Source organism: Macaca nemestrina, chromosome 1 (genome assembly GCF_043159975.1).
Source record: "Macaca nemestrina isolate mMacNem1 chromosome 1, mMacNem.hap1, whole genome shotgun sequence".
Classification (NCBI taxonomy): domain Eukaryota; kingdom Metazoa; phylum Chordata; class Mammalia; order Primates; family Cercopithecidae; genus Macaca; species Macaca nemestrina.
Window position 1 is genome coordinate 109,092,777 of NC_092125.1, and position 12,663 is coordinate 109,105,439.

The window sequence follows — 12,663 nt, forward strand, 5'->3', positions numbered from 1 at the left end:
CCGATGCCAGTTGCAAGCCCCAGGTTGTTTTACCTGTGCATCTGACTGACCAGCTGTCTCCCATGACCCCCTACTTGGGTTCAGTCAATTTGCTTGAATGGCTCGGGGAACATTTACCTATGTTTGCCAGTTTATTATAAAAGATATTACAAAGGATACTAGTGAACATCAGATGAAGAGATAGATAGGGCAAGGTAAGGAGGAAGGAGCACAGAGCTTTCAAACTCTTTCTGGGTGGACTACCCTCCAGGGATTTCCATGTGTTTACCTATTAAGAAGCTCCTCAAACCCAGTCCTTTTGGGTTTTAATGGAAATTTCATTATGTAGGCATGAGTGATTAAATCATTGGCCATTGGTGATCAACTTAACCTTAGGTCCCACTCCCCTCCATGAGGTTGCAGGTTAGGGCTATAAGTCCCAACCCTCTAATTTTGCCTTGATCTTTCCATGGACGAGCCCCCATCTTGAAGCTACCTAGGGGTTGCCGGCCCTCAGTCAACTCATTAGCGACAGAAAGACACTTATCACACTGAAGATTCCAAAGATTTTAATTGGTAAAAATCCAGGTCCACTTATACATGGATTTTTTTCAGTAAATATTTTGGAAAATTCTTTTGATATTTGTGACAATTTGAAAAACCTGAAAATAAGCTACATAGCTTAGATGTATTTAGAAAAAGTTAGGCATGTCATGCATGAATATATTAAATACATATAAATTCTAGTCTGTTTTATCATTTACTACCATACAACATATACAAATCTATTATAAAAAGTAAAAATGCTGGCCAGGTGCAGTGGCTCACACCTGTAATCCCATCACTTTATCACTTTGGGAGACCGAGTTGAGCAGATCACTTGAGGTCAGGAGTTTGAGACCAACCTGGCCAACGTGGTGAAACCCTGTCTCTACTTAAAAAAAAAAAAAGAAAATACAGAAATTAGCTGGGCATGGTGGCACGTGCCTATAGTCCCAGCTACTTGGGAGGTTAAGGTATGAGAATCACTTGAACCTGGGAGGTGCAGGTTGCAGTGAGCTGAGATCGTGCCAGTGCACTCCAGCCTGGGTGACAGTGAGACTCCATCTCCAAAAAAAAAAAAGTAAAAATGCATCACAACGTATACATACACACCATTTGTACAATGGCACCATTTGTAGTTGAGAGAAATGTAAACAAATGTAAAGATGCAGTTTTAAATCATAACTGTGTAAAGTTAACGGTAGTATATACTATACTATTGTAATAATTTTGTAGCCACCTCCTATTGCTCAATTGTTGCCAGTTTGCTTAAAATTCTGTGTGATGCTAATCATCTCTTCATGAGCAATTCACTCCCATAAATTGCATATTGCAGTAAAAAGTGAAATCTCATGGTTCTTGCATATTTTTCATCATGTTTAGTGCAATACTGAAACCTTGAATAACATTTGGGAACAGTATGAAGTGCCACTAGTGATGCTGGAAGTCTTCCCAAGAAGCAGGGAAAAGTCATGACATTATAAGAAAAAGGTGAATTGCTTGATATGTACTGTAGAATGAAGTCTGCAGCTGTGGTTGCTTGACACTTCATATAGATGACTCATCTTGTAAGTCATCTTGTAAGATGATATAAGCTTATGATAAAGATAAATACAGTACAGTGCTGTAAATGTATTTTCTCTTCCTTACGATTTTCTTAATATTTTCTCTTTAACTTTATTGTAAGAATACAGTACATAATACATACAACATACAGAACGTGTTAATCAACTGTTTATGTTATTGGTAAGGCTTCTGGCCAACAGTAGGCTATTAGTAGTAAAGTTTTGGGAGAGTCAGAAGTTACAGTCGAATTTTTGACGGCACAGAGGTGGGTGCCCCTAGCCTCCATGTTCAGCAATCAGTTGTATTTCATAATATCACACAGGCATTTTCCAATGTTGGGATTTCTAATGTACCAGCTCTTCTTAGTCTTATCAAGCTATTCCCTTCTCCTCACTTTTCTAGTATTAAACACCATTAGTTTGAAGTTCCTCATTTTCCAACTTACAGGATTTGGGATAGCTGATTAGAGTAGAGTGAGGTTTTTTTGTTTTTGTTTTTGTTCTGTTTTGTTTTGTTTTCAGAAAGGGTCTGACTCTGGAACCTAGGCTGGAATGCAATGGTGTGATCATGGCTCACTGCAGCCTCAACCTCCCAGGCGCAAGCGATCCTCCCACCTCAGTCCCCTGAGTAGCTGCGACTACAGACATCCACCAAGATGCCTGGCTAATTTTTGTATTTTTTGTAGAGATGGGATTTTTCCATGTTGCAGAGTCTGGTCTTAAATTCCTGGGCACAGGCAGTCCGTCCTCCTCCCAAAGTGCTGGGATCACAGGCATAAGCCACTGCACCTCGCCAGAATAAGATTTTACAAACAATAATTTAGAGACTAGGTCCTGAGATGGAAGGGTTTATGTTTCAATTCTATGTATCAACTCTTTCTGGAAAAGATTATGTTTTGTACACCAGTTTATTGCTCTAGTCTGACAGGATTTTCTTCTGGAGCAGGGGTAGGCAAGCTCTTTCTGTAAGGGGGGCTAGATAGTAAATATTTTAGACTTTGTGGGCCATGTGGTCTTTATTCCACCTACTCAATTCTGCTGTAGCATGAAAACAGTCATAGACAAATGAAAGAATGTGGCTGTGTTCCAGTAAATCTTTATTTAGAAAAACAGGCAGTGGGCCTGATTTGGTCAGTTTTCTTTAGAGCATAGCTACGTCCTCCTCTTTCATTAGTTACTGTTCCTCTCTTTTGCACTTTTCTATTTGACCTTTCTTTCGCAGCTGCTTTTTAAAAAAGGTTTATGAGATATATTTCACATACCATACACCACACCCATTTAAAGTATACAGTGTTTTTTAGTATATCACATAGTTATGTAACTCTTACTGCAGTCTAATTTCAGAATATTTTCATTCTCCCAAAACAAATTCTAGATCAGTTAACAGTCATTCCCTGTTCTTTCCCCCCGCTCTGAAGTTCTATATAACTATGAATCTGTTGTCTTTATAAATTTGTCTATTCTAGACATTTTGTATAAATGGAATCACAGACTATGTAGTTCCTTTGTAACTGGCCTCTTTCACTTAGTATAATGTTTACAAAGGTTATCCATGTTGTAGCATGTATCAGTACTTCATTTCTTTTTTTTTTTTTTTTGATGGAGTCTCTCTCTGTCACCCAGGCTGGAGTACAGTGGCGTGGTCTCAGCTCACTGCAAGCTCTGCCTCCTGGGTTCACGCCATTCTCCTGCCTCCTCGCCCGGCTAGTTTTTTGTATTTTTAGTAGAGACGGGGTTTCACCGTGTTAGCCAGGATGGTCTCGATCTCCTGACCTTGTGATCCACCCACCTCGGCCTCCCAAAGTGCTGGGATTATAGGCGTGAGCCACCGCGCCCAGCCTACTTCATTTCTTTTTATTGCCAAATAAGATTTCATTGTATGGATATACCACATGCTGTCTGTGTGTTCATTAATGGACATTTGGTTGTTTCTACTTTTTGGTTATCAAAAATGCTTCCATCTGTAAAATAGGGATAAGGAGCTGAAAAAATGCTTTCATGAATATTTGTATACTAGTTTTTGTGTGGATATATGTTTTTATTCTCTTGAATTCCACCCAGGAGTGGAATTGCTGGCCACATAGTAACTCTGTTTTACCTTTTGAGGAATTGCCAAACTGTTTTCCAAAGCTGCCCCATCATTCTGCATTCCCAGGAGGAGTGTACAAGGGCTCTGATTTCTCCACATCCTTGTTAACACTTGTTACTGTCTTTTTGTTTATTATAGCCATCTAGTAGGTATCAATTGTCAGGTTACCACCTTGCCATTTAATCCTTTTTCTGTAGAATTGGCCTTGAATCCAGCTCTTTAGATTATGACTACGTAGCAAGTATGAATAATACCTGGTGACAACAGTATTGTCCAATTCAGTCTTTAGAACTTGTAAAGTTTAATTCTTTGCTAACTTTGTATAACAGAGTGGATTGAGTTAGAAATTTTTATTAACTTAGGACTCAAGTGGATGGTCATGGTCATTGTAGCTCTTTATTTTTGTCTTTTTGCATCTTTATATTACACAACAACCATCATTTTTGTGTTTCCATTTTGTTTAAGTTTTTAAAAATTTAAGCCGTTTTAAGGACTTGAGTTTCTGGAAATAATTGCTTTCTCCATGTTTATGTATCATTTTCCCTGCCATGATTAATTTTAATTAGCTTTTAGGGATTTGTTTGTTTGTTTGTTTCATTGAGACAGTGTCTCACTCTGTCACCCAGACTGGAGTGTGGTGGCGCTCTCTCAGCCCACTGCAACCTCCGCCTCCCAGGCTCAAGCGATCCTCCCACCTGTCTCCTGAGTAGCTGGGACTACAGGAGCCCACCGCCATGCCTGCTAATTTTTGTGTTTTTTGTAGAGACGGGGGCTTCACCATGTTGCCCAGGCCAGTCTCAGACTCCTGAGCTCAAGCAGTCCACCCTGCCTCAGCCTCCCACAGTGCCAGGATTACAGGTGTGAGCCACCGTGCCTGTCTAGTATTTTATTTTAAAATAAATATTCTTTATAGAAAATGTGGAAAGTATGGAAAAATACAGAGAGAAGGAATAAAATTTTCACACTCCAGATAGTCTTTGTTAATGTACAGTGTACGTACTTTCAGTTTTTTACCTATGCTTTTAAAAAATACCTTATATGAATATGTACACACATCCACAACAACCAGGTTTTGAATACCTAGAAGGAGTTAGAACCCAAGATGACCCCTGTGTCATAGAACATAGTTTCTATTTGCTGAAACTGACACCCTAGATTAACTGTAGGATTGGACTTTAATGAAGGATTTATTGATTGTTCCACCTACAGATTAATCTATAGAGCTTTACATACAAAATCTGATTCTTCTCTTTCTCTCTCTCTTCCCCCTTCCTCTTCCTCCACCCCCGCTTTACTGTCTACTCTGTTTTCCTAGGAACTCTAGCCAAGAACCACGGCCTACACTGTCTAACACAATCCAGAGGCCACAGCTAGGTCCCACAGCTAATTTACCCCTGGAGATGGGCTCAGGACAGCTGGCACCCAGGTAAGAAATGGTCAAATAATCATCTGTTGAGCAGTCACCCAGGGGATGGTCATTTGCAATCCCATATATTTTTTGTTTGGTTGGTTGGTTAGTATTTTATTTTATTTTTTTTTGAGAAGGAGTTTTGCTCTCATTGCCCAGACTGGAGTGCAATGGCATGATCTAGGCTCACTGCAACCTCTGCCTCCTGGGTTCAAGTGATTCACCTGCCTCAGCCTCCTCAATAGCTGGGATTACAGGTGCCTGCCACCATCCCCGGCTAATTTTTTGTATTTTTAGTAGAGACAGGGTTTCGCCATTTTGGCCAGGCTGGTCTCGAACTCCTGACCTCAGGTGATCCACCTGCCTCGGCCTCCCAAAGTGTTGGGATTACAGGCGTAAGCCACCATGCCTGGCCTGTTTGATTTGTTTTAAGGTTCTTTCTCCAGGTTCTTTAAAAAAAAAATTTTTTTTTTCTATTCTCAACTGGCCTTTGACATATAGGCAGCAGCAACAGCAAACAGAATTGGACATGGTACCAGGAAGAGATGGACTGGCCAGCTACAATCATTCCCAGGTAAGTTGTGTCCTCTTCGCTGAAGAGGATAGGGAGTATTTACTTAGGAAGTGTTCTCCAGTACTAGTTAGAATGTACATATGTTTTATATGAATTTTAGGGTTATTGAATCATCATGTTAAATCTTTAATGGTTATTTTTATCATTGTATTCCACAGGTTGTTCAGCCTGTGACAACCACAGGACCAGAACACAGCAAGCCCCTTGAGAAGTCAGATGGTTTATTTGCCCAGGATAGAGATCCAAGATTTTCAGAAATCTATCACAACATCAATGCAGGTATGTTTCTTTCTCATTATCCTTTTAAATTCTCATTTAGATCACTTACTGATGGGCATGCCACTGCCCAATCAGTAATCTTCCAGTGTTTTTCCACTTAATTGTAATACCACCTGAGTAAATAGGAACTTGCTGAACTAATACACTACAGCCCCTTGACTGGCCCTCCCCCAACTCCTTTTGGTCCACAGATCAGAGTAAAGGCATCTCCTCCAGCACTGTCCCTGCCACCCAACAGCTATTCTCCCAGGGCAACACATTCCCTCCTACCCCCCGGCCGGCAGAGAATTTCAGGTGAGCCCCGTATATATGTGCTGCTTTACAGGGCCCTAAGGGATTCAGCTGCTGAATCCAAATTTTATTCTTCCCTTGCTTTCTCTGGTTATTTCAGAAAAAGCAGTGAAGCTTGCAGGGCCTAGCGTAAGGCAAACAAGCTGCTTTTCCTCCTTCTATTTCTTTGCACCTGTCCTATTGCCATGTTCTAGGCTCCATCTCTGTGTGTCCTGGTCAGTGTGTGACTGTCAGTCTTTCTTGTCTTTTCCAAATTGTTATCAAATTTTCCCTAACCTGCAGGAAGTCAGAGGGATCTAGGGATAGCACTAGATTGTCCTTTGATTCCTGGCTTCTGTGATAAATCTATCCCTTTAATCCTTTACCTCATTTATTCACTCCTAGGAATAGTGGCCTAGCCCCTCCTGTAACCATTGTCCAGCCATCAGCTTCTGCAGGACAGATCTTGGCCCAGATTTCCCGCCACTCCAACCCCACCCAAGGAGCAACCCCAACTTGGACCCCTACTACCCGCTCAGGCTTTTCTGCCCAGGTAAAACCTATCATCTGTTTGTTCCCTGTGTATTATTTTTTGTTTGTTTGGGCTTTTTTCCCATATGTAAAATCAGTGTTTTTTATTTTAAATTTTTAAATACCTTCTCCACAACCCCTGTTCTCCAGTTTCCAGTTTCCATCTTTGTTGAGAGTAGCTAATTAAAAATCACAGATAATAAAAAAATCTCAGTAGAGTCTGTGGTTTTTATCTTAAATATTCACCTTAAATCATAATTGCTCACTTGGAACATTTTGAGCGCGTCCGATTTTCAGATTTGTTTTGGAGTAAATTCTAAGATGTTTCCTCTTTGTTTAGGACTCCATAAGGCAGGAAAAAAGGAGAAAATTAATGACTAACTTACAGTGATGTCTGTTTACAAAAAAGTTCAAACATTATTTTTCTTTTTTTTTTTTTTTGAGATGGAGTCTCGCTGTGTTGCCCAGGCTCTAGAGTGCAGTGGCGCCATCTCGGCTCACTGCAAGCTCTGCTTCCCGGGTTCATGCCATTCTCCTGCCTCAGCCTCCCGAGTAGCTGGGACAACAGGCGCCCGCCACCATGCCCGGCTAATTTTTTGAATTTTTGGTAGAGACGGGGTTTCACTGTGTTAGCCAGGATGGTCTCAATCTCTTGACCTCGTGATCTGCCCGCCTCGGCCTCCCAAAGTGCTGGGATTACAGGCGTGAGCCACTGCAGCTGGCCGAAAAATTCTTATATACTATTCATATATGTAATATAATGCACAATAAATACATTGTCTAAAGAAATATTCTTTAATATTACTATATATTTATGTTATACAAGTACTAGTTTTAAAAAGTGAAAACCAAAAGCAGGCTGCAGAATGTTATATGCAATCTGATCTCAATTGTGTACAAAATGCACGAGAAAATAGAAACTGGAAGAAATTATCCAAACATGTTTACCATGGAATTACGAATGATTCTTATTTTCTTTATATTTTCCTTCACTTTCCAAATAGTCTATAATGCATATACACAACTCTTGTGAGAAAATAGTTTTTATAAAAAATACATCATTAGGAACAAATGAATGCAGAACAGACTGAATAATGGTGCAGAATATTTTTTCTCTGCATATAGTACTTTTTTTGTTGTTGTTATTTTGAGACAGAGTCTCACTCTGTTGCCCAGGCTAGAGTGCAGGGGTGCAGTCTTGGCTCACTGCAACCTCTGTCTTCCAGGTTCAAATGATTCTCCTGCCTCAGCCTCCTGGGTAGCTGGGATTACAGGCACATGCCATCATGCCCAGCTAATTTTTGTATTTTTAGTAGAGACAGGGTTTCACCATGTTGGCCTGGCTGGTCTCGAACTCCTCACCTCAGGTGATCTGCCTGCCTCGGCCTCCCAAAGTGCTGGGATTACAGGCATGAGCCACCCCGCCTGGCCTGCATATAATACTTTACTGTTACGAATGCCTCTAGTTTTGTATAACTTCACAGTTTATAAGATGCTTTCATTTAATTCTTACAACTTTTATTAATCCCATAGTTCATTGCTTTTTGTACCTTTATCTCAGCTGCCTAAAAAATAGTGTCAAGAGAGATTGAGAGTTAATTGGAAGAAATATACAATAGGAAATAAGTGATGAGCTTGGTTCAGAAGGATGCAGTGATTGACAGTGTTGACTCTCATAGGCATGGTATGTGCAATGATGTTAATGCTGTATTTGTTCTGTATCCCCTCTCCATCTCTTTTTAGCAGGTGGTTACCCAGGCTACTGCTAAGACTCGTACTTCCCAATTTGGTGTGGGCAACTTTCAGACTCCACCCTCCTTCAGCTCCATCTCCCTCCCTGGTGCTCCAACTGCATCGCCTGGTGCTGCTGCCTACCCTAGTCTCACCAATCGTGGATCTAACTTTGGTGAGTCCAGGCCACAAGGAGAGTAACAGTTTGAAAATCGCACTGCTAAAGAGAAAGGATTTGGTAGTTAAAGTTGTTTGCCTGTGTTCTGGGCACACTGACCTAATTGTAGGGAAATGCAACGTGACAGTCTATTTAGAATTTTTTTTTTTTTTTTGAGACGGAGTCTTGCTCTATCGCCCAGGCTGGAGTGCAGTGGCCAGATCCCAGCTCACTGCAAGCTCCGCCTCCTGGGTTCATGCCATTCTCCTGCCTTAGCCTCCTGAGTAGCTGGGACTACAGGCGCCCGCCACCTCGCCCGGCTAGTTTTTTGTATTTTTTAGTAGAGACGGGGTTTCACCGGGTTAGCCAGGATGGTCTCGATCTCCTGACCTCATGATCCGCCCGTCTCAGCCTCCCAAAGTGCTGGGATTACAGGCTTGAGCCACCGCGCCCGGCCAGTCTATTTAGAATTTGAAACCTACCAGCTGGGCATGGTGACTCATGCCGGTAATACTAGCACTTTGGGAGGCTGAGGCAGGTGGATCACCTGAGGTCGGGAGTTCAAGACCAGCCTGACCAACATGGAGAAACCCTGTCTCTACCAGGCATGGTGGCACATGCCTGTAATCCCAGCTACTCGGGAGGCTGAGGCAGGATAATCGCTTGAACCTGGGAGGTGGAGGTTGCATTGAGCTGAGATCGCGACGTTGCACTCCAGCCTGGGCAACAAGAGTGAAACTCCGTCTCAAAAAAAAAAAAAAAATCTACCCACATGAAAAATACTTTAGCACATATAACAAAAATCATAACAAAAATCATGTACATTTTTATACATTTAATAGTGTACACATTTAACCTAAATGAGTAAAAGACTCTATGGAAAGGCTGCCTGGAGAAGAATAATTAATTTAGGGCTGAGTTTTGAGATAGAAAAGGCATTGATTGGTGGAGAGAAGAACAGAGTTATCCTAGGTAAATTAATGGCTTACCTATAGTTGTTTACTTGTGGCATTAGTACACAGTGGAATTGTGTAGATTGGCGTTGTTTATTCTTCCTTGCTGTAATTCTAGCTCCTGAGACTGGACAGACTGCAGGACAATTCCAGACACGGACAGCAGAGGGTGTGGGTGTCTGGCCACAGTGGCAGGGCCAGCAGCCTCATCATCGTTCGAGTTCTAGTGAGCAACATGTTCAACAACCGTCAGCACAGCAACCTGGCCAGCCTGAGGTCTTCCAGGTAAGAGAGTAAAAAGACTTTCGAGCCGGGCGCGGTGGCTCAAGCCTGTAATCCCAGCACTTTGGGAGGCCGAGACGGGCGGATCACGAGGTCAGGAGATCGAGATCATCCTGGCTAACACGGTGAAACCCCGTCTCTACTAAAAAAAAAAAATACAAAAAACTAGCCGGGCGAGGTGGCAGGCACCTGTAGTCCCAGCTACTCGGGAGGCTGAGGCAGGAGAATGGCGTGAATCCGGGAGGCGGAGCTTGCAGTGAGCTGAGATCCGGCCACTGCACTCCAGCCTGGGCAACAGAGTGAGACTCCGTCTCAACAGCAACAAAAAAAAAGACTTTCGAAAATTAGAAGCTGGGAGAGAAAGGGTCAGGGAGGAGGAGAGACAGTGAAGGAAGCATGCCTGGATTTAGGTGTTTGGTTGGAAGTATATGTGAGAAGACAGAGAGGGATAAATGAAGGGATCACTGTCAGTTATTGAATATATTGCGGAAGCTAGAGGCAGTAGTGCTTGTGTCTATAATGTCAGCCCCTTAGAAGGCTGAAGCAGGGGATCACTTGAGGCCATGAGTTCAAAGCCAGGCTGAGCAACTAGCCTGATCCTGTCCCTGTCAAACAAACAAACAAAGAGTATGAATTGAGTGTAATGCATACCATTTAACCAGAACAGACAAATTTAGCACTATAGGAAGATGCCAAAGAAAGTTACTTTAGCTCATTCAAATAGCTCCACATACCCAAGTCATAGTAGCTTTGGGTTTAAAAGAGACAGAATGATTAAAAATAAAAAGTAGTGCTCACTTCAGCAGCATATATACTAAAATTGGAATGAATATAGAGAAGATTAGCACGGCCTCTGTGCAAGGATGACACACAAATTCATGAAGTGTTCCCTTTAAAAAATTATAAAAAGTAAATGAAATAGAACATACTGATTATAGCCATAATGGTCTATTCACACAATTCCTGAGGGACTGCAAGAGTGAATGGAGTAATCTTAGGCAGGACAAAGGAAGAGCTGGTTTAAAGCAAAGATTGAAAGAAAGCAAAACAGGTCTTGGTGGGAAACAAATAAGATAAGAGACTCCATATATGTCTATAGGGGGTTATATGAAATACAGCAAGCAGATTTTTCTCCCTTTGAAAATATTGGGAACTAGGAAAAGGAAAAAGGTGGAACTCTAGGAGGAAGACAGAAGGGATTAGGAAAAAAGGCTGCGATCTAAAGGAGTCAAAGTTGTTGGAAGTAAGGAAGGCTAAGAGAGCACAGCAAAGACTCGGGGTCAGGGATGGTAGTGCAGGGGAATGGTGGAGTAGAACTTGGTAAGTTTAAGAGATCAGGGTGTGTGACCCAAACTTAATCTTTTTCTTTTATCAGGAGATGCTGTCCATGCTGGGAGATCAGAGCAACAGCTACAACAATGAAGAATTCCCTGATCTAACTATGTTTCCCCCCTTTTCAGAATAGAACTATTGGGGTGAGGATAAGGGGTGGGGGAGAAAAAAATCACTGTTTGTTTTTAAAAAGCAAATCTTTCTGTAAACAGAATAAAAGTTCCTCTCCCTTCCCTTCCCTCACCCCCGACGTGTACCCCCTTTCCCTTCTGGCTGTTCCCCTGCTCTGATGCCTCTCTAAGGTAACATTTATAGAAGAAATGGAATGAATCTCCAAGGCTTTTAGGACTCTCTGAAAATTTGAGGCTGGGTGAAGTTAAAACACCTTTCCTTATGTCTCCTGACCTGAAATTGTATAGTGTTGATTTGTGCTAAGATCAAGGGGCAGGTTAGAAGAACCTGACATCCACTGTTTGCCTTGGATAGTATGGCTTGTTTTTGGAAAGAAATTCTGAAGAGAGTGGAGGAGAGGAGAAATGTCCTCATATTTGAGGACCATGAAACGTGGTAGGTATATATGGGGCTTTAGCAAGTGAGCATAGGCTTTTTTTGCTGCCTGTGAGCAATCCCTCTGGAAAGAAACGTAAGTGAGAGAGTGTGTATGTGTGTGTATGTGTATGTGTGTGTGCGCACGTGCTTCTGTATTTCACTCTTTCTCCCTATTAGGGAGTTATGCAAAATTTGTCCCAGATTTTATCTTTGTCTTTCTGTGTACTTTTCAAAGAGTCCTAAGGAGTTAAATCTTCCAGGTATTTTCCACTTAGTATTGCAGCCAAAGAATATTTAAATAAATGTCTTTGCTGCGCTCACATCCATGCCCAGCCAATATACAACTGTAAAGCAAATATAGAAAGTCAGCTGTTGATACGGTTGTCTGTTATCGAACACATTCAGTGATAAAGCTGGGTTACTCCTGCTTTTGGTGCTCTCACCTTATCTGGAAGATCTGCAAACATTACCTAAATAGACTGGCAAGATAAACACTTTCTGAAACCCAAGACTTGGCCATAAAGATAATGCTGCATTTTTCTGTCAGAATCACATATGATGTGTGTTCTGTAGAGGTTATTTCTGCATGGAAACTCAACTTCTTGGATTAGCCGTCCCAGTGAAAATCCTCACTGTTGGAGTGTAAACCAAATACGAAGCCCTCTTGCAAAGTAGCCTCTTTCATCCCGTACTCAAAATACCCAGTTTAGCAAGAAACTGAGATTTAAGTCTTTCGGGCCCTAAGAGGTTTTTCATCTTTGCTCCCTCCAATCTTGAGATTGGGTTTTGCTTTAGTGCAAGTATAATAATTCCGTATGATAGATGGGGCCTGGACACCCATCTCAACAGGGTCACTTGGTAATTAACAATAGCCATATAAATGCGGATACAGGTTACTACCCTCACCCTTTACCTTCCTCAG

General features: G+C 41.8%; 1 protein-coding gene and 1 non-coding gene across 7 annotated transcripts in view; both read left to right on the forward strand.

The window, feature by feature from the left end:
• Positions 1 to 12,168, forward strand: part of LOC105498242 (aryl hydrocarbon receptor nuclear translocator) — a 64,519-nt gene extending 52,351 nt beyond the window's left edge. For 4 of the 6 annotated variants that reach the window (XM_071085897.1, XM_071085901.1, XM_071085904.1 and 1 more), the window contains 8 exons: positions 4,991 to 5,101; positions 5,585 to 5,657; positions 5,816 to 5,936; positions 6,128 to 6,230; positions 6,612 to 6,759; positions 8,481 to 8,643; positions 9,697 to 9,863; positions 11,236 to 12,168. In XM_071085897.1, coding sequence (XP_070941998.1) covers positions 4,991 to 5,101; positions 5,585 to 5,657; positions 5,816 to 5,936; positions 6,128 to 6,230; positions 6,612 to 6,759; positions 8,481 to 8,643; positions 9,697 to 9,863; positions 11,236 to 11,325 — 976 coding nt within the window. In that variant the 3' untranslated portion in view covers positions 11,326 to 12,168. The remainder of the gene's footprint in view (positions 1 to 4,990; positions 5,102 to 5,584; positions 5,658 to 5,815; positions 5,937 to 6,127; positions 6,231 to 6,611; positions 6,760 to 8,480; positions 8,644 to 9,696; positions 9,864 to 11,235) is intronic. The other 2 variants (XM_071085900.1, XM_071085914.1) reach the window with 1 other exon arrangement.
• LOC112429573 (U6 spliceosomal RNA) lies at positions 10,651 to 10,758 on the forward strand. Its single transcript, XR_003021843.1, has one exon. It is a non-coding gene; the product is annotated as a U6 spliceosomal RNA (small nuclear RNA).
• Positions 12,169 to 12,663: the final 495 nt, after the last annotated feature.